This window comes from Asparagus officinalis, chromosome 8, assembly GCF_001876935.1.
Source record: "Asparagus officinalis chromosome 8, Aspof.V1, whole genome shotgun sequence".
Classification (NCBI taxonomy): Eukaryota; Viridiplantae; Streptophyta; class Magnoliopsida; order Asparagales; family Asparagaceae; genus Asparagus; species Asparagus officinalis.
Genome location: NC_033801.1, coordinates 127092020 through 127113955, shown reverse-complemented (window position 1 = coordinate 127113955; position 21936 = coordinate 127092020). Strand labels below are relative to the sequence as shown.

Sequence of the window (21936 nt, the reverse complement as noted above, 5' to 3'; positions counted from 1 at the left end):
AGACGGTAGTATGTACATTATTCTGTGGTGGATTCAAATGAGGAAGGTTTATGTATCTGAATAATAAGAGAAATGTATGCTCATTCCTACTGACTTCTTTCCCACCAGTTAGGAACCCAAAAATATGTCAGTGATATGTATATCAATGTATCAGCCAATTTTTATTTCACTCATTTATTTTATTGGTCGAAACAGGGTGTTTGTGGCTGTGCCAGATTCTCTAGTAGTTCTATGAAGGAAGTTATACAATCCATAATAAGGCGCGATGGATATGTTGGCCTCATGAGAGGATGGGGCCCAAGAATGCTCTTCCATGCGCCTGCTGCTGCTATTTGTTGGTCAACCTATGAAGCAGCAAAATCCTTTTTTCAAGAGATCAACAATAAGAAGATACCTTCATGAAACTTTTTACGAGACAAATAATATAATACAACATGAAGATTATTTCTCTTGGCTAGTGCAGTTGGATCTGCAGTGTGGCTTAGAGCTTGAGACAGCATGCTGCTTGTGCTATACATTAGTCTGGTAAATTTATTTGTATACTTTTCCATGTTGTTATAGGTTTTGCTAATTTATTTTCACTCGGCTGTAATGATTTTTCCTGGTAAAACCAAATAATTGCTGAGCATGTTCAATTTTTTTTTGGAGGAGGTAGAATTTTAATTGTATTAACAGATGTTGCGGATAATGGGTAACTGTATGTGTAAACATTCATCTTATTGTGGTTTTCCACACGGTTTAAATTTGAGAATTGTATTGCTTGGTTCCTTTTATGCATTTCGCTGATCGTGTTCATTGATTGTTTGCTGCTGATTAATGAGTTGTACGCGATGGTTTCGACTTGAAATGTACATTGATCATAAGGGAGATTGAAAGAACTGAGTTTTTTTGACGGTGTCCATATTAAGAAGACAACTTACCCAAAGTATCTGGTTGGGCTAAATACTTGAAAGTGCAGAAAAATGATTTTTATTGAGACTCACCCTGGTAATGTATCATTACGAATAAAAAACTGTAAGCCAGAGTAAACAAGAGCACCAGTGGTCTAGTGGTAGAATAGTACCCTGCCACGGTACAGACCCGGGTTCGATTTCCGGCTGGTGCAATCATTTATTTTTCTTAACTGATTCCTGTTTTTTGCTCTATTTTTATTTTGGCGATAACTCCTAGCTTTCAGTTCAATTATTCAAGGGAATAAGTAAAAAATTCTTGTTAACTCGAACAGGCTGAACCACGAGTCAATATTCAACACTAACGTCGCTAGGTAAAATCGTTACACGTACAACAAGAGTACTATCTCCCAACTTGATTCATCAATCTTCCATTAAAAAAAAACTTTATTAATTCATGAATCTCACTTTTGTATACAACAATCTTAAAAGCACGTGGAAACTACAACGAACGGGGAAGAAAAAACAATAAGCTAGATAATCCAAATTAACCTCAGCCTCACCATCTCCTCACAACTTAATTAAAACGTCGACGCTTAGAACTTGTCTAAGCCAATGCTATCCCTGAGCATCTCATACGGAGCCCTCTCCCTCGTAGTCCTCTTGACGGTGGTCTGCAGGTGGATCTTCGTCCCTTCGGTCGTAACGCAAGAGACCATCGGCCAAATCACGCTGATCTTCGTCTTGATGCCCTCGACATCGTACATCCTTCCCTTCTCGAGGAACCCCGTGATGGTCGTGTTGAAGCGCACGAAGGACTGATCCCTGTAGCGAACCTCGCATGCCAACGGTAAGTTCACGGTCAGCTGCTTGGTGCCCTCCTTGAACTCGTAGGTTGATACGTCTTGAGGGAAGAGGCCCACTGGGAGGTCGTACTCTTTCAGCAGATTCGGGAGTGGTTTCTGCATCTTTCCTACAAATATTAATCAATTGCGCGATATATTAACGAAGAAATTTTCTAAATAAACTCATTCATATTTTTCATTAACCCCCTGATTAGTTAATCGTGTAAAATGAAAGAGAAGTTAAAAGGACATGAGAAATTTAATTACCTTTTACTTTATCCACCAGCCATTTTTTACCTCCTCCGATCCCGTGAGTAAATGACTTGGATGCATGACAGAGAAGTTAGATCAGGAAAAGTAAATAAATAAATAAATAAATAAAAATAAAAAGAGATAAGGTGTTGTGGAGTCTTGGCTTGATTTTATAAAGTGAGAGATAAATAAAATTCACGGCAGTTGTTTTTATCAATTAATAGTCCTTCAATTCTAGTCTAAAAATTACAACTTAGTTGTAGAACCATATGCATTTTTATATTCTATACAGGAAAAACTCTTTTCTTCGTATCTTTATTTCTTGGCAGATCTTCTCCAAAAAAAAAAGCGCCCCAAATAAATTAAATTCTAATAACCTCAAATCATTGCACCCACACAATGAAGCATGCCATTCAAAGTTTGAAATCCTTGATGTAAGTTGTTCTAATATTATTGTCATTTAATGATATTTTCTTTCTCTATTTGGACCATTCCAACGATTTAGATTTTTACTAGAGTGCTGCTACGGAGACCCAAAATATGGGACCAAGGGAGGGGACAGGTGAGGTGTCCCCTCCCTTTTGCATAATGAGTTGACATGAATTGGCATGACCAAACTCATTATGCAATAGGGAGGGAACACCTCACATGCCTCCTCCCTTGGTCCCATATTTTGGGTCCTTAAATCATTTTTCTAGTAAAAAAGAAAATGATTTAAGGACCCATATTTTGGAACCAGGGGAGGGGACAGGTGAGGTGTCCCTTCCCTATTGCATAATGAGTTCATTAATGCGTCAGGGACCCAAATAGGGGACCCAAGATATGGGACATGTGAGGTGTCACCATCCGGTTGCATGATGCACTGTTCATGAACAGTGCATCATGCAACCGGATGGTGACACATCACCTGTCCCATATCTTGGGTCCCCTATTTGGGTCCCTGTAGCAACACCCTAATGAGTTGGCCATGCCAACTCATTATGCAATAGGGCGGGGACACCTCACCTGTCCCCTCTCTTGGTCCCATATTTTGGGTCTCCGTAGCAGCACTCAATGGTTAAGGGGTTGTTTGTTTCTATGCATTTGTTGGGTTTTGCATTGAAAAATGTGACCTACAAGCTTCGAATCCGCTATTTCTAATGAAATACACTATTTGTTTAGTATATTTTTTTTTCATTCCATGTATCTGGAGTTTCCATGTCGGATGAATGCATCACAAGTAGTTCTCTAAAAAATTATGTTAGTTTTTATGATTTCAGTCACATATCCTCGATAAAATTCATACGTGACCCAGCAAAATTTGGTTGTATTTTCTCCCCCATGCAAATCCTTCTTTGCAAACAAACAAGATTCGAAAGTCCGAGTTTTTCAAAAGTAATTACACGGTGTAAAAGAAAACTTACACCGATTTCGTTGGTGACAGATGAGAGCTCTTTGCTGGCATTTTGTTGGAGCATGTACGTGCCCACCTTGTTCATTACCATATCCATCTCCCTCTCCCCCCTTTTTCTTCTTCTTATTTCATGTATTTGTTTTCCTTCCTCCTCTTCCCTTAAGAATGAAGATGGCTATTTCAGAGGCACCATCCCTTTTTTTTTAAGAAAATGGAAACCCTATTTGTGATGGAAAACGTGCGTACTAAAATTAGTAAGTTTGATGGCCTCAAATATGAAATCCATTTAATTAGACCAGAAAGAAGTGGGGACATTTCAATTTGATCTTTGTAAGAAAATGAGAGCATTTACATTGATTCTTCTAAGTATTCACATTTCTGTTGATTTTTACAAGATTTATATGTTTTTTTCAGATTTTTAGAGAGAGAGAACATTTCTTGAATTTTTAAAAGTTTTGACGCACAAACCTAGCAGGTACTTTTTCTTAGTAGAAATGTTAGGGGCACACCCCCAACCACACTCTGCACCACACCTCCTCTCCCTCTATAGTGCATTGGGTGTTGCGCGCAGCGGAAATTTCGGCAGCACTTCGGCAGCACAACAAGAGAGTCAGATCGCAATAAGAATTCTCGTCTCACCAAGGAGACAAGAATCTGAAGCGGATATCTCAACCAAGTGAGATATCGGCTCTTCCTCTCATCAGTTCTAGGACTGACCTGTCGAGGGATCCTAAAAGCTATTACAAATCACACAAAAGCAGTACAACCAATTTTTACGTGGTTCGGCAAATTGCCTACGTCCACGGGGCAAGGAAGGGGGAGATCTACTAATAGAGGGAGAGAATACAACTAGGGTTTACAAACACTCAATTTAAACCCTCACACAATCTCTCAAACCCTCACACAAATATCTCTCAAAGGAATACACAAAACCCTAAAAGGGACTGCTCAAAATCTCCTAGCCGCTGCCTGCGTTTTTCTCTTGCAGTCGCCAAAACCACCTTGCACGAACCCCTGGTGAAGTTTCTTCCAAAACTGAGCCGACACCAAAGCAACGAAATGTCCCACTTGTTGTGTAGTACGAACTCAATCCATAACAAGTCGAGAACCCGAACGAGAGTCCAAACAATCTCACCCCCATCAACTAATCCAAAAACCGGTTGCATCTGAAAGACTGCCTACGTATCCTCTTGCCCAAGGAATCAAGCCGAACGTAGTTCCTCCAAATGGCCGTCAACGGCCTCAACAATCACGAATGTGCAACAGGTTTCGACAATGATCAAACTTGTTGCTCGGAACCACCTTAGTGAGCATATCTGCCGGATTATCTTTTGTGTGGACTTTCATAATTTTCACATTGCCATCTTCAAGAACATCCCGAACGAAGTGATAACGAACGTCAATATGCTTCGTTCTCGCATGAAAAACCTGATTCTTCGCCAAATAGATAGCACTCATGCTATCACAATGAATAGTGACGGACCTCTGCGATATACCAAGTTCCTCCAAAAGTCCCTCCTTCACAGCCTCCGTAACTGTCATATACTCTGCCTCTGTCGTAGACAAAGCCACCGTCGACTGTAAGGTGCATCTCCAACACACCGGCGCATGGGTCAAAGTGAACACATACCCCGTCGTAGACCGGCGCTTATCCAACTCCCCGGCATAATCCGAATCAACATAGCCAATGCATAGCTGCCCACCTGTAGTGTCCCGCTCATAAACTAAACCAACATTAAGCGTACCTCGAATGTACCTCAAAATCCATTTTACGGCGTCCCAATGACCCACTCCTGGATCGTGCATGTATCTCGATACCATGCTCACCGCCTGTGACAAATCTGGTCTCGTACATACCATCGCATACATCAAGCTCCCAACCGCGCTCGCATATGGAGTCTTCGACATCAACTCACGATCTTCAACTGACTTCGGTGAAAGACCAGCTGAAAGCTTCAAATGGGCTCCCAATGGTACACTAATTGGCTTCGTATACATGCTAACATGGAATCGCTGTAGAACTTTCTTCAAATAAGCCACCTGTGTCAAACAAATTCTGCCCTTCTTCTTGTCTCTGCCGATCTCCATTCCCAAAATGCGTTTGGCCTCACCCAAGTCCTTCATCTCAAATTCATTTGAAAGCTGAACTTTCAACTCATCTATAGCCGACCTGGAAATAGAGGCAACCAACATGTCATCGACATAAAGTAACAAATAGATGTACGCACCTCCTTTCAACTTGCGAAAATATACGCAAGGATCAAACTGGCTCCGAGTATACGAATGACCAAGCATAAAACCATCATATCGCCTATACCACTGTCGAGGAGACTGCTTCAAACCGTATAGCGATTTCTTCAGTTTGCAAACTAATTTTTCTTTCCCTGCAGCTCGGAATCCCAATGGCTGAGTCATATATATTTCTTCATCAAGATCACCATGAAGAAATGCCGTCTTCACATCCAACTGATCTAACTCTAAACCATACTGTGCCACCAAAGCTAGCAAAATCCGAATCGAAGAATGCTTCACCACCGGAGAGAAAACCTCATTATAGTCAATACCTTCCTCCTGTGCATAGCCCTTCGCAACCAACCTAGTCTTGAATCTCAACGGAGTGCCTTCAATGCCCTCCTTCTTCGTGTATACCCACTTGCAACCAATTGCCTTCCGCCCCTTTGGAAGCTCAACCAGCTCCCATGTATCGTTCTTATGAAGATGCTTCACCACCGGAGAGAAAACCTCATTATAGTCAATACCTTCCTCCTGTGCATAGCCCTTCGCAACCAACCTAGCCTTGAATCTCAACGGAGTGCCTTCAATGCCCTCCTTCTTCGTGTATACCCACTTGCAACCAATTGCTTTCCGCCCCTTTGGAAGCTCAACAAGCTCCCATGTATCGTTCTTATGAAGAGATTCCATCTCCTCCTGCATAGCCACCTGCCACGAATCAGCCTCCGAACTCTGCTCGGCCTCTCTGAATGTAGTAGGCACTAACTCATCGATACTCTCCACCGGAAGTGCATACGCAACTGTGTCGGCATACCGTGCTGGCATCTGTATGTTTCTCCTCTGTCTCCTAGCCGCAATAGAATCCTGAACCTGAGCCGTCGGTTCCTGATCCTGCACATTTGTACTCGTATCCTCCGTGTCATCGTCGTGCTCGCCTGGCGTCACCTCAGTCGGCACCTGCATGGATACTGTACCATCTGGACAATGTGGAGCTGCATCGATCTCCACCACCTGCGATATCTCCTCCGTCGGGTCGCTCTCCACCTGATGAGAGCTGGGAAGCTTCAAGATAGAAGCCTCATCAAATGTGACGTCCCTACTCAGAACAATCTTTTTATCAACTGGATCCCAAAGCTTGTATCCCTTGACACCACGCTTGAATCCTACAAATATGGCCTTCCTAGCTCGAGGTTCCAATTTATCAGTTCTAACATGATAATATGCAGGGCACCCGAATACCTTGAGCTGGTCATAGTCATGTGCTGGCTTTCCCGACCACATCTCCATAGGGGTTTTCCCCTCAATCGCAGATGAAGGCAGCCTATTAATGAGGTGGCTCGCATATGTAAGTGCCTCAGCCCAAAAGATCTTCTCCAAACCACTCTGCGACAATAAGCATCGGATCTTCTCCAGTAAAGACCGATTCAACCTCTCTGCCACCCCATTTTGCTGCGGTGTATGACTAACTGTGAAGTGTCTCTCTATGCCCTCGTCTCGACATAGCTGCTGAAAGGGGTCAGAAGTATACTCACCACCGTTGTCGGATCGCAACGTCTTGATCTTTCTCCCAGTCTGCAGTTCCAATCTCTTCTTCCACTCCACAAACAAATCTAGGACTTCACTCTTCTTCGTCATGGTGTACACCCAACAACGCCTAGAATAGTCATCTACAAAAGTGACGAACCAATGTCGACCACCAAGTGATGCAGTCTTGGTGGGACCCCAAACGTCTGTGTGCACGTAATCCAGGATGCCCCTCGTCTGATGAATGGCAGTCCCGAACTTCACCTTCGTCTTCTTGCCAAGAACACAGTGCTCACAGAACTCAATCTTCCCACTCTTGGCTCCCTTCAATAGCCCCTGCTTGCACAATGTCTGCAGTGACTTTTCACCTGTGTGCCCCAATCTATAGTGCCAAAGTCTGCTCATGTCCGCTTCTGAAATAGCCGAAGCAACCTGGCCAATCTCGGTGCTTCCCTTCAGATAATACAAATTCCGATTGCGGACTCCCCTCATCACCACCAATGATCCCTTAGTAACCTTCGCTACAGCGTTTTCGAAAGTCACCTTGAATCCCTTCGCCTCCAAAGCTCCAACTGAGATAAGATTTTTCTTCAGTTGAGGAACAAATCTCACCTCCTTCAACTCACGGACTACTCCATCGTGCATCCTAATCCGCACGGTACCTATCCCACAAACGCCACAGGATTGATCATTTCCCATGACAACAACGCCCCCGTCGACTTTCTCAAAAGATGCAAACCAGTCTCGCCTAGGGGTCACATGAAAGGTAGCGCCGGAATCAAGCATCCAATCTGATGCATCCACATGGTTCACCTCCGGAGTAATCAGTAGAGAAAAGCACGAATCATCGGAATCATCGCCTTTCGCAATGTTCACCTCATTGGCCTTCGGGCCCTTTTTCTTGCCATTCTCTTTCTCCTTGAGCTTCGGGCAGTCTCTCTTCCAATGTCCCTGCTCCTTGCAGAATGCACATTGGTTCTTTGTTAGTTGGTGACGGCCTCTAGACTTTGACCTCCCTCTGTTACCACCTTTCGGATATGGGCTTCTACCTCTTGTCGACAAGGCCTCTCCTGAAGTACTAGCGCGGGAAGTCTCCTTATCCTTCCTCCTCAAATCGTAGTTCGTCAAAGCGTTAGTCACTTCACTATAGCTGATAGAAGATCTCCCGTTCAACAAAGTGAGCACGAAGGTATCATACTCCTCATCCGGTAAGGAGCCCAACAAAATAATCGCCTTGTACTCATCCGATATCTTCTCATCAACATTCGCCAAGTCCGACAACAACTTCGTATAGTTGTTCACATGAGCCGCAAGCGAGGTGCCTCTGGACATCTGGAATCTGAATAACCTACGCAGCAAGTGCAATCGGTTCTCAACACTCTTCGTAAGGTACTTATTGTTGAGAATTTCCCACATCTTCATCGCAGACGTCACCCCAATCACATCATACTTTAGCTCCTGTTCCAAACAGGACCTGATCACCCCACAAGCGTTCCTATTCATCTTATGTTGAGAATTTTTCACATCTTCATTGCAGACGTCACCCCAATCACATCATATTTCAGCTCCTGTTCCAAACAGGACCTGATCACCCCACAAGCGTTCCTATTCATTTTCTCCCATACCGCCTCTTCATATTTAGGTGGCCTCTGGTGGACCATGATGGTCTCTTCCAAATTCTGAGCATTGAGCGCATCCTGTACGTCGCTCATCCACAAACCAAAGTTGATTTTTCCGTCATATTTCACCACACTAATTTTGGTGTTTTGAAAACCAACTTGTATTGTACCCGCCATCGATTTGCTGCTTTCACCTTCTTCTCCCATTGCGAACTAACTCCAAATTGTAGAAAAAGAACAAATTTGATAGAATTAGGAACCACCCAACTGAACCCTAGATCGGATTCCAAATAGATCTCCTATCCACACGAGGAAAGCGAAATCTCCAACGGCAACTCCTAATGCTATCTCCACCGAAGCCGAGAACTCCAAGAACTAAGCTTCACACAAGAATCTTCCTCCACCAAAAAACCCTAGATCTGAAATCTGGGCTCTGATACCACTTGTTGCGCGCAGCGGAAATTTCGGCAGCACTTCGGCAGCACAACAAGAGAGTCAGATCGCAATAAGAATTCCCGTCTCACCAAGGAGACAAGAATCTGAAGCGGATATCTCAACCAAGTGAGATATCGGATCTTCCTCTCATCAGTTCTAGGACTGACCTGTCGAGGGATCCTAAAAAGCTATTACAAATCACACAAAAGCAGTACAACCAATTTTACGTGGTTCGGCAAATTGCCTACGTCCACGGGGCAAGGAGGGGGGAGATCTACTAATAGAGGGAGAGAATACAACTAGGGTTTACAATCACTCACAACTAAAACCCTCAAACAAACTCTCAAATCCCTCACAAATACCTCTCAAAGGGATGCACAAAAAACCCTAAAAGAGACTACACAAAATCTCCTCAACTGCAACCGCACAAAACCAAGCCTTGCTCTGCGCCTCTGTTCCGCAGTCACCAAAGAGAACAAAATCTCCTGCACCGAACCCTTTTGCTGCAGCCGCCTACCCTCTATGCACTAAACCCTAGGTGATCTTTTTCGGCTGCATTTATAAGCACGGTGACTTGGAAATATCGGGTGGGCTTCGTGGGCCTTCAAGGCTTCGTTCACGAGTTCACTTCACACGTAAATGCTTTGCCTTGGGGGGTCCCACAATCACGTGTTCACATTGGGCCCCACATCAAATTTTTTAAAAAAAATTTGATGCGAGGCCCAATGCACTATAGAGGGAGAGGAGATGTGGTGGAGGGTGTGGTTGGGGGTATGCCCCTATCACCACTCTTTTCTTAGTATAGATTTGCATGAGCACAAATCATTGACTCTGATCAAGCACATGTGTACTATTTGCAACTTATTATTATTTACCAAAAAATTATTTGCGTAAATACTATAATCTTTTTTCACATTGAAAGTAGAATATTCATAATATGTATAACTATTTCAATAACAATAATTCTATATATTCATCAGTTAACTGTTGTTAATTTGAATTCTGAATTTGCCCATTAATCCAACTTGGAAACCAATCCTGTCAGGCTAGGGCGCTGATGGATGATTAAAAAAAAAAGCTTGGCTTAAGAGAAATTCTTGATATTCTATAAGCTTCTGAATGATTTATTGTTGGATATGTGTAGCATGATCCTTGTTAGAATATCAAAATATAATCCTCAAGTTTCACCAAAACTTCGAAGTTTTGGTGTAATGGTAAGAAGAACTTAATTTAAGATGCTATCATAGCAATCCGCGTTCAAATCCCACCAGTCACGAATTAATGCAAATTTTCTAAAAAATTGATATCGCTACGTGAGTCAAGATTTTGGTCCATAAAAATGACCCTAAACCTATGGGGACATGTTATAACATAACATAAAACCCTCCCACTTACACTAAAATAGACAATCGACTTGGAACAGCATGTGACCCGTAATTAGTTTCATTGATTTTGTTGGGCGCAGAGTCACGCCCTCACGTCGCGGAAGCTATATCACCTGAGAGATAGCACTGGCTTTCGTTTTCACAAAAGCACAAGTCAACCTCTATATTCTTGTTTCTCAAAGGAAACTAAAATAGATAGTGAAATTCTTATTTCTCAAAGGAAACAAGAATCGAAAGTGATATATTTCATCAAAGTGAAATATACACTCTTCCTCTCATCAGTTCTAAGACTAAAATATCGAGGGAACCTACAAGCTATGGCAACTCACAGTAAAAGACGAGACAACAGATTTATGTGGTTCGGCAAACTTGCCTACGTCCACGGGATGGGGTTTTAACTATGAGGAGAATACCAAACTATTACAAGTTCTCTCTCAACTCACTCTTTCTTTTCTCTCAAAACTCCACTCAAGAGATTTTTCCCACACTCTAAAACTCCTTCACCCCTTCTCTATTTATAGGAGAGAAACATGAGGCGAAACCCGAATTTTAGGCGGGCAGAACGCGCACGTACGCGGGAAAACGCGGGAAAGAGCGCGCGCACACGAAAACCGAGTCGAGGGCTGTCCCCATCCGCGTCATGGGCTGGGCGCGGCACGGACATGAGCCCACGACCTCGTCGAGGCCGCGCAAGGGAGGAAACGGCGCGAGCACGTGGGTGGGCCCTCCCTGTACCCCACGATCACAATTCTCCACCTCGTACATCATTTGATAAACCTTAAATTTTGGACGAACACCAGAAGAACCCCACGAACTTATTGAACTTATTGTAATGATCTTTTAAAAAGACCGATTTTTTAGAACTTATTGTAACGATCAAAGTTGTAATGAGTTATACAATGAAGAAAACAATTTTTGACGAAAACAAACCCACTCATCCTCCCACGTACTCTCTCTCTGTCCCCCTTCCCTCCATCAACATCATCCCCTCGTTCTCTCTCCTTTTGTTTTCACATCGTCACCATCACCCTCTCTATCTCTCTCTCTCCTTCTTCCTCTCTCTCATCCATGAGACCTCCGCCCAAGCTCGTCCATGTCGAGCCCGAACTTTGACCTGAGCTCCGCTGCCACCCCCACTCCAGCAACGCCTCCCTCTCCCCTGAACTCCGACCTCCAGCCCTCATCACCAACCGTCCTCGCTCACCGCCGCTGTCCGACGCGCCACTGTGCCCACGCCAGATCCCGAGCTCCTCTCCTCACCCGCGCCCAAGCTCCTACCGCTACTCCCCACCAGAGCTCTGTCGTTCGTGTCAGCCAACCGGCCCACCGCTCGGCCAGCGTCGACCGACCCTGACCCGCTGTCCGACTCCCCCTCTCTATCTCTTCTCCTCCCTGGCTCTCGATCTCGCTGCTGTAAGCCTCCACCTCGTCCGAGCCAAACCCGCTGCCACTCCTCGCGCACCCCTGCACCACCCTCATCGCCACTTCGCGTCGCCATCCAGATCTGCCTCGTCCACTTCCTTCCGCAAGCAACCCCTCCGCTCCTCCCCCTTCGCCTTACGTCACGACCAACAACCTCAGCCTCCGCTAGCCCGCCGTCGTCCCCATCTCAGACCCGCCCGTCGGTCGCCAGCCATCGCCGCCTCGCCTCCAGCCGCTGACGACCACCTCTCGCAGTCCCAACCGACGAACCACGCCGCCCTTACCATCGAACCCGTCGTCGTCGGACCACTTGGTCTCGTAGGTAAGATCCCTCTTGCTCGTTATCTCGTTAATTTAATTTTTATCTCTTGTGAATTTATTACGTATATGCGTAGATTAGTTTGTGCTGATATGATATTAATTGTGTGGTTGTTGATAATATTACGGTGAATATATTCTGTGAAACGATGCTAAATGATGAATAAGTATGTCAAAAAATAGTTTATGGTTAATTTTGTGTTGTTTTAAAGGAAGAATATATTTATAGAGTATTTTTAGAATTAATTATAATGAGGAAAATATTTTAAAAGGAATTATTTTGAGAAAATAATCTATTTTGGATAAGGTGTATTTTTGAATAATTGTTATGATTAAAAGAATTTTATTTTGAGAAAAAGAGTATTTTAGATTATTTTATAAAATATCATAGAAATCATTTATAAATAAAAAGTATTACTGTTCATAAATAATAATAAAATATATTTTAAGAAGATTATTTTAGAAATTTTATAATGAGATAATTTTAAAGAAAATTATTGTTGGAATTAATAACTGAGATTTCGATTTTCGTGTGTAAAACATCTGTTAATGGTAGTTTTATCTTGCATTGTTAATAGTAACTTTACTCTCGTATATTCTTGCATGTGATCACGACCCCTGTTCACACTTCATGACAACTGACACTTAGCGTAATTGTATTTATTATTCCATGTTGAGAATCATGAGAAGTACATGACTATAGTGACCTGTATGACACAATTATGATCTAGAACCTCGTGTGTAGTTGACCTGGAATTACGAGAATTAGGATGAGAAATCTTGGTCCATGTGAGCGGTTGGGATTGTTGATGTATTTTCCAGGCTCGCGCCGGTGAAGTTTGTGTAGTCACCAGGGTGGGTCTGAGGAGCTGAGATATTTGTGATTGTTGATGTATATTCCAGGCTTGCGCCGGTGAAGTTTGTGTAGTCACCGGGGTGGGTCTAAGGAGATGAGATATTGTGATTGTTGATGTATATTCCAGGCTCACGCCGGTGAAGTTTGTGTAGTCACCGAGGTGAGTCTGAGGAGTTGAGATATTTGTGATTGTGGTTGTATTCCGGGCTCGCACCGGTGAAGTTTATGTAGTCACCAGGGTGGGTTTGAGGAGTTGGGATATTTGTGATTTGCAATCAGTCAGTTATCCGATGATATGAGCGTTATATTTGTGTGAGATGTGGACCAGTGACCAGTTATAGAATGAATAGTACATGATCTTGTTACTTAAGGTGAATATGGATGCTTGTGTGATATGTAGGTCAGTTGTATTTCCTTATATACATAGATCAGGGTTAATATTTAATTATCTACAATTTGAGACATATGGTATATACATGAGGGTTTCTTTGTTTGGATTACAATTTGAGACATATGGTATATACATGAGGGTTTCTTTGTTTGGATTATTTCGCTCGACGTACTACGTCTCTTGTTGTAGATTTTTAGGGTTTCTTTGTTTGGATTATTTCGCTCGACGTACTACGTCTCTTGTTGTAGATTTTTAAGTATTAATTACATCTAATTGTATGACTTTGTTGTTCAGATATTTATGGGTTCTTCTGATTGTTATCTTTATAGTGGATTGCATGTTGTTTTAGTTATATTCCCAGTTGCATGCTTCTTTTGTTATTCCCGTCGTTGCATCGGTTTTTGCATTGGTCATACGACTATTATATTTTTCCATGTGGGATCTTATCGTGTGCCATGCACGCTGACGTACACCTATTTTATCTAGTGTACGTCGGATTTAGGAGACGGACAGCCTCAGCTTGGAGTCGTACCGGAGCCAGATGATTCACAATAGGAGTGCCTTACAGATGGAGTAGAAGAACAAGCTGAAACGTAGTAGTTTTCTTCTGTAGTTGTTGTGGAACATTAGAACTCTTTATAGTATTGTCCTTAGTTTGATGATGGATTCAGTTATTTTATCAGTATTTTTTTGTCATAAACTATGTATTTTTATTCTTAATTGGATCGTTTTGTAATAAGGGTATGTTTGACCCATATTTTTATGTATGGGATGGTTTACCATGGATGATATGTTTATTTTTATTCTGGATTGTCTTTATATTATTGCTATTGAGATCGGGGACATGTGATTGAGATCTATGTATTCGACGCTTAGCGTATTAGATTGAGAAGAAAAGAAAAAAAGAAAAAAAAATTGATAGTGTATATTTCTTCTCAATCTAATACGTCGCAGGCTTGTTCACGTTTCAATTCCTGGGTATTTTGGGAAGCAGGGCGTGACAGGTTTTAGTAGTGGCCCATGCAGGTCACGGTCCCGAGTCCTCACTAGTAAGAATATAATTGTTTTCGTTGAAAGCTGCATTCATCATTGATTTCATTAAACTTTAGTCGTTACAAATGAATTCAAATAACGAAAATAAAAATTATAACTTTCTTAAAAATAAACACAAGATCCGTTTATCGGCTCTTGCTTGCGTGGGTTCTTTGCCGGTGCCGGGGATTATCCGTGGACGACCGCGAATCAGATCCGGTTGCAGGAAAATTCGGCAGAGCTTCGCCTTCGCCGAGGAAGTTTTCTGGTCTGAAGCGCTGAGATCGACAAAGCGAAATCAGGGCTCTTCTCGAGATTAAGACCAAGCCTAATCTCAAGGAACGGACGTACAGGCTTCGGATCCTTCGAACGGCTTCTCCTTTGTGCCGAAGTTCGCCGGGATCTCGTTGACCTTCGCTGAAATTTTGTGCTCCTTCACTCTTCAATCCAGCAACACCCCGTCCTCTTGATAAAATTCCAGATCTTGAAAATGGAGGCCTTTGGCTCGTATTTATAGGCCCCGGATGCGGTTATTTGGATGAGAACAAGTGATTTGACTCTATCTTCAGTTAACAACAGCCTAACCATGTTTGAGGACGATATCCAGTCAGTTAGGAACCCCTGGAACAGATAAATCCTGTGAAAACAGCTTTAAAACCGTCAAAACGTGTTTTGGGTTCCGGACTGCGCGGCGCGGGTCAGACAGGTCCGACCCGCGCTTGCGCGGGTCAGACTGATCTGACCCGCGCTTGCGCGGGTCGGTTTGTTCCGTCCTGCGCTCGCGCAGGTTTCCGACTTTTTCTTTTCCTGTTCTCTTTCTTCCGAGACTTGTTATTTTCGCTTGTTTGGTCAATTTGTTGACTCGTATGCTTCGGCACGAGCTGATTGACGTGCGCACGCTGACCGATGCGCACGAGATGATTTGACGTGCTCGCGCTGACCGACGCGCACGAGACGATTTGACGTGCGCGTGCTGACCGGCGCGCATGAGCTGGTTTCCCGTATGCGCGCTGACCGACGCGCACGGGCTGGTTTGACGTACGCCTGTTGATCGACGGGCTCGGGTCGAATGGCGTGTGTGCGCTGACTGATTGGCGTGCGCATGCTGATTAGGTGAATTTTCTTGACTCGCTCATTCATTGCTTCGAGTTTCTTGCGGGCTCTCATAGGCAATTTTAGACGCCTACAATAATAGACAATTTAGATACATATCATATTTCATCCGTACGACTACAATTAAGTTCTTATACTATTATCTTAATAATTATGTTTTAATTCTTATTTTCCTAATATATTGTTTTGATGTTAACCCTAGTTATCCTCTTGATCCTTGCTTTCCCTTAGAACCATGGTGGGTACTCGTCGTAACGGAGTAGGTATACATCGAACACAATTAACAAACAATAATCCTTCACCCTCATTAAAAAGATGCTTTTATTTAGCATAGAAAGAAAAAAATTTACCAGCGTCCCAAAACGTTAAACAAACATAACAAAACAAAATTGAAAAAATTAAAATAAAATAAGAAACCCCTCTCTTGCTTCCAAATAGAGATAATTATCAGCACCCGATCACATCTTCCTCACCCTAATCATCTTCGTCGTTCAGTACGTAGGCAACAAAAACCACGTACAAAAACCAAATTGCAACCGGCATGAACGAGGGCAACCGTGACAAATTAATTGCCCCGCCGCCTGTTGCAGCAGGAGGCCGCGGCGGCGACGGCGATGAAGCGGGCCGATGTAGTGCCACGTCAGATTTTGGCGAGGGAGAAGGAGACGGCGATGCAGGAAAAGTACTACGGTGCGCAGAGATTACTTCTACGAACAATGCTAGCATCATCATCATGGTTATCGTAGTGATCAGAGCTTTGAAAGAGGCCATGGTGAGATTTCGCTTTGAGGGAAAATTGATTGTTTGTGTTACGTATATATATATAGGACTTTGAGAAAGGACTAACCCTACTGGGTTTGGATCATATATAGATTGCGTTTAGGACTCCAAGCTTATTTAGAATTCTGTTTCCGTACAAATCCTATTTAGACCGGGCTAAAGGGGTAATATATTGCGAAAATAAAATTTAGTTGTCATGATTAACCATATCACTCGTTTAATTTAATTGTGATGTTTAACCATATCAAACCAAAAAATTTAAAAAAGAAACTTTAGTCAGGGATCTCCACTGAGCTTTTGTCAATTTAGAATGCATATCAAAGAAAAATTACTATATTTCGTGCGGACGACTATCCTTGTACTCTCGTTTGATTATTAAAAAAAAAAATTATCTTTTACGATTCCTCTTCAAAAAGCTTTTCATGTGCTTAGCACGTGATCTTTTTAGGATGAATCTACTATTACTTGGATAAGTAATTCTACAAAATAATGTTAAACTATAAATTAACTTAATTAACATATTCTTTAACACATAAACTTAATTAACATATTCTTTAACATATAAAAACTTAATTAACATATTCTTTAACATATATATCTTCAAATTTTAACATTTTAAATATTCTTCCCCGATGATTGGAACTTTTAATTTATCCTCCAATTTATGTTATTTATCCTCCAATTTATGTTATAAACAGTTAGCTATGTCACTGCCCACGTCAACAAAAAAAATTACTAAAATTACAAGGTCAATACAATAAAAAAATTAGTCAGGGATCTTCTTTGAACTTTTGTTGATTATATAGCACTTGTTGATCTTGCTGTAGATTTCATGAACCCTAAAGTTCGAAATAAAACATTGCTAGTAGACTGGACTCGAATCCTCTCCACTATATAAAAGTAGTGGAAGACCACTATTTTTTTATCATGGCTATTGATTTGTTTATTAGATGATAATGATTTGTCTATGAGTTTTTTTTTTTTTTTTTTTTGATACTTGATACTGTGCCATATATTTCGTTTCAGTGTTTCTTCGCAAGAAATCTAAATGTTGTAGTGAGATGAAATTTGTGAGGCATATTAATAAAATCTTTGGTTTCTTTCTATTAACATTCATTTCAAGATCAATGAGGCAACCATGGGAGATTTTTTTGGTCGATTTAATTTTACGTTGCCTCTCTTGAACTTTGTTTATTTAGCCACCCACCCCCCCCCCAACCCCCCCCCCCCCCAAAAAAAAAACAAAAAAAACAAAAAAAACAAAAAAAACAAAAAAAAAGCCCCACAACAACCCCATCCCCAAATCCCCAAAAAACACACCACATTTAATTTGCAAATAACTAAAATGTTCTTAAAAGAAAAGATGCCAAATTTTGTTATTTATCATTTACAGACAGGGTAGCCCCTCCCCCCTAAATTCGGGTTTTTTTTTCTCAAGAAAATTTAGTTACTTACAAGTTACGTGTAAGGGTCTGGTGAGAAATATTTAAAAGTCATAGGGGTTATGTGAAACAATATTTTGGCCTAAGAGAAAATATGGATTGTGTATGGGCTTGGCTATATGGGCTTCGACCAGACCTCTCCGCCTGAAGCAATATTTTGGCCCAATGTTGTTACCACGTATGACCCAACCTCAATTTCATTCCCTCATCAGTTTCCATGCGTGTATATATCCACCCGTATTATATCGGTGTTCAATTCTCGAGAATGTAGATCTCAAAATTTGTTAGTCCCCTTCACTTGGCCCTGCTTCAGCCTCGTAGACAGTAAATTAATCTATTATAACCAAAGTTTTGTGTGGGAAAAAGCTCTCCATTATTGATAATATTTAAAAAAAAAATACTTTCGGCAATACCCCCCTCTCATGCCCCTTTTTTCGCATACATAAGCAAGTCCGGATAAATCCTTTGTAGTTCTATTGTTGCATATAAACAGTGCTGAGTGGGGGAAATTTTTTTACACTTTTACTCTCAACAGATCTACTTGTAAAAAAAAATCTCTCAATTAAAAGAGTCGGGGAAAAAAAAAAGTACTGAGAGAGCTTATATGTAGCAATAGAACTACAATGGGGTCTCTCTGCAATCGGGCGATATTGCAAGGAGTCTGTCCGCAATTAACCCTATATATACAATAATCCTCTGAAACTTTGAAAGAGCATCTGCATCCAGATTTTGAATCACTAAATAAAAATTCACATATGGGTAAAGTATTCACCTTGTATTAGCTACTTTAAGCCAATTAAGTGGGAGCATCCAAATTTTAGGGGACTGCATAAACTTCCAACTGATGACCTTCGGAATAAATACAATCACATGCAGTTGCCTTAAGTACTGCAGACCATCAGCCAAATGAAAAACAAAAGGGACCTTGTAATTGTTATGCCTTCAAAATCTCCAACATTAGCCAGTACCCAACTCAAATGACACCATACCTGATTTCACCGAACACCTAACTCCTTAACATAACAAATACCCCAAAAATCCAAAGCTGAAACAAAGCAAACAATGGCCAAGAAAAACTTCGCATGGGGCTTCTGGAAATACTACAGCAACTCCATAGCTCTGTTTATGGCAGGAGTTACGGCAATCGTCGTCATATCGTCAGTCAAGAGATCAAACTGGAGGAAGATGGAGAATATTAACATGACCCCGCAAAACAACTATACTTCATGTAATCTCTTTTCGGGCAGGTGGGTATTCGATAACTCGAGCCATCCATTATATTCTGGCCTGAATTGCCCCTACATGAACGACGAGATCGCCTGCGATAAGTATGGAAGAAAAGACATTAGATATCAAGGTTGGAGATGGCAACCGCATGGATGTAATCTTCCAAGGTTAGTACTTTAGTTCTTAATCATATGAAATTGTATGCGTTCTGATTGTTCTTCGTCAATGATGTAGGTTTGATGCAAGAGGGTTTTTGGAGAGGTTAAGGGGGAAGAGAATGGTGTATGTTGGGGATTCATTGAATAGGAATCAGTGGATGTCTATGATTTGCCTCTTGGAGTCTTCTATAGCTAATGAGCACAAGCAGTTGATAATTAACGGATCTCTCAAGTCTTTCAAGGCTAAGGTACTCGTTGATTTTTCTAATTGAATGAATATAGATATTTTATATCAAGAATTTTGTGGTGGGTTCATTTTCTAAGTTAGACTACTTCAGGCAGAGAAGTCCTGTGTATAGGACAGAATTTCAGAAGAATACTTTTTCATCGTCCTGTAATTCGATCTAATTAGTTCAGTTCAGTATGTACGAATTCGAACAACATCGAGAGGATAAAATTTGTTCACCAAATAAAAAGAACTCTACAATCAAATGAGCATGAAAGTACAAATATGTTTTAATATTCAAATAAAACCTTCAATGAAGCATTCAAAATAAATTTCAGATATGAAAGGCAAATTTGAAGTTGATGATTATATACAAATACATATATGAACACCCTCAATCTTCAATCTGGTTCCATCCCTAATTATAAATTGATTCATGTAGTATACATATTTGACTAGTGTGCATGAAACTAACTTGGCTATTAAAAATATAGAATGGGCATAGATTAATTCAGTCAGTAGTAACATTTCTTAGAGTAAATGCAGGAGTTCAATGCATCGATCGACTTCTACTGGTCACCTCTGCTAGTAGAGTCCAACTGTGATGATCCAGTGCTCCATAGACTTTCAAACAGGATCATGAGAGCAGGAGCTATTGAAAAGCATGCACAACATTGGACAGATGCAAATATACTCATTTTTAACTCTTATCTTTGGTGGATGAAACCTAGGTTGAAGATGAAGATTCTGTGAGTATGGATTGCCATCTGATTATATCTAAGTTAAATATTCAATTAAATTTTCTAATAAACCATGGTGATGCTCAATAGTAATCTATGTATACTTCTTTGATGGATAATTGGATATAACTTTAACAAGTTAACTTATTGTTTTGCTTGAGTGTGTAAAAATCACTTGGGAATATACATCGTTGCAAACAACAAGAAGGACTATCATCCCAAAGTTTTTGCGGCCGGCTGCATGAATCCTACTATTCCATTAGTTCTGTTGAGGGATATCTCCTCCAATAAGTTGATTATTATCATATCCTTCTTAACATCTTTTAATCAAGTTCTTTTAAGGTCTGTCTCAAGTCCTTTTTTCCCCAATAACTATAATTTTATCACTAATTCGTATACTTAATAGCCTTCATGCACGTGACCAGACGACATCAAATGGTTTTCACTTGTGTTATCCTCAATAGGAGAAACCTCTAACTTTCTATAAAAGTACACATTTCGTATCCTATCTTTTACTGTCTATCACTTGTTCATCGTAACATTCTCATTTTTGCCAAACTTCTAGTGTTATACATCGCTGATCTTTGAAGCTGTCTAATATGATGGTAGGTATGGTTCATTTGATGACAAAGAGCAAAACTATCAGGAGGTAGAAATGATAGATGGCTTTGAAGTGGCACTGAAGACATGGGCAAATTGGCTTGAATTCAAGGTCGACGCGCTCAAGACCAAACTTTTCTTCATGAGCTTATCTCCAACTCATCTCTGGTGAGAAAATTCAGATAACCACTAATAAAAACCACATAAACTTAACCCCCATACTAAAATAAAATTGTACATAATTTTGACAGGGGAGGAGACTGGGGAGCAGCTGACGGTAAAAATTGCTACAATGAAACAGAGCCAATTCCAGAGGAAGGGTATACAGCCACAGGAAATGATTATAGGTTTCTTCACAAAGTTGAGGATGCAATTGAAGGTCTAGGGGGAAAAGGAGTGAATGTGCAAATGCTTAATATTACTCAACTCTCAGAATATAGAAAAGATGGACATCCATCGATATATAGAAAGCATTGGGATCCTCTCGATGAAGATAAACTCGCAAATCCGAGTAGCTATTCTGATTGCACTCATTGGTGCCTTCCAGGTGTCCCTGATGTATGGAACGAGATTCTATATGCCTACATTATCTCCAAATGACACAAATATTTCATTTTCCCTGCTGCTTACAAGAACAAGGAGATCAATTGAAGGAATTGAGATCTCAGAAAGGTCAAAATAGGATTACAAAACTCATAATGTGAGTTTCTGAATTCATATTGTCTGCATAAGCAATTTTGAAATGTTGTATAGCACAATTTACATAAGAGAAAATAAAGCAGTTTCATTATCTTTGTTTTTCCATTTGATGGCAGACATGAATCGTACTCCTCATGTAAACGAAACTCGAACATTCTGCTCTAAACAACATGATCATGTGTATGCAGAGAAGAGCAATAGGGAATTGTAAGTAGCATTTTGGACAAAACACTACGCATAACGGGATTTACTCTTCCTGAAAACTCCAAAAATGAAACATTGACGATTCCGGTAATTATATTCTCCTCAACAAAGAAAAAGAAAATTATCGCTGAGGAATGATGGGTACTTTATAAA

The 21936-nt window shown here is 41.1% G+C and overlaps 2 protein-coding genes and 1 non-coding gene across 4 annotated transcripts; 2 read left to right on the top strand and 1 right to left on the bottom strand.

Annotated features, from left to right (window-relative positions):
• TRNAG-GCC lies at positions 1035 to 1105 on the top strand. Its single transcript has one exon. It is a non-coding gene; the product is annotated as a tRNA-Gly (tRNA).
• LOC109822640 (uncharacterized protein At5g01610-like) lies at positions 1465 to 3533 on the bottom strand. Of its 2 annotated transcripts, none has more exons than XM_020388870.1 (3): positions 3391 to 3533; positions 2003 to 2057; positions 1465 to 1863 (listed from the first exon to the last, which is right to left on the bottom strand). In XM_020388870.1, exons 1-3 carry the CDS (start codon positions 3475 to 3477, stop codon positions 1487 to 1489), a joined length of 519 nt encoding a protein of 172 aa, XP_020244459.1. In that variant the 5' UTR covers positions 3478 to 3533; the 3' UTR covers positions 1465 to 1486. The 2 variants fall into 2 exon arrangements, with proteins under 2 accessions (XP_020244459.1, XP_020244460.1); XM_020388871.1 differs by having other exon boundaries at positions 1465 to 1852.
• LOC109822910 (protein trichome birefringence-like 34) lies at positions 18853 to 21682 on the top strand. Its single transcript, XM_020389177.1, has 5 exons — positions 18853 to 19323; positions 19391 to 19562; positions 20087 to 20289; positions 20890 to 21048; positions 21132 to 21682. The coding sequence occupies exons 1-5, from the start codon at positions 18992 to 18994 to the stop codon at positions 21478 to 21480; spliced, it is 1215 nt and encodes a 404-aa protein (XP_020244766.1). The 5' UTR covers positions 18853 to 18991; the 3' UTR covers positions 21481 to 21682.

What these genes read in the sequence shown, in the direction of transcription:
- LOC109822910 (XM_020389177.1), top strand. Translation starts at nt 18,992, where the DNA reads ATGGCCAAGAAAAACTTCGCATGGGGCTTCTGGAAATACTACAGCAAC. An exon ending in TCAAGTCTTTCAAGGCTAAG is followed by an intron (nt 19,563 to 20,086) that starts GTACTCGTTGAT and finishes GAGTAAATGCAG; the next exon opens with GAGTTCAATGCATCGATCGA. An exon ending in AGGTTGAAGATGAAGATTCT is followed by an intron (nt 20,290 to 20,889) that starts GTGAGTATGGAT and finishes ATATGATGGTAG; the next exon opens with GTATGGTTCATTTGATGACA.
- LOC109822640 (XM_020388870.1), bottom strand. Translation starts at nt 3,477, where the DNA reads ATGGATATGGTAATGAACAAGGTGGGCACGTACATGCTCCAACAAAAT. An exon ending in CTGTCACCAACGAAATCGGT is followed by an intron (nt 2,058 to 3,390) that starts GTAAGTTTTCTT and finishes CATGCATCCAAG; the next exon opens with TCATTTACTCACGGGATCGG. An exon ending in GCTGGTGGATAAAGTAAAAG is followed by an intron (nt 1,864 to 2,002) that starts GTAATTAAATTT and finishes TAATATTTGTAG; the next exon opens with GAAAGATGCAGAAACCACTC.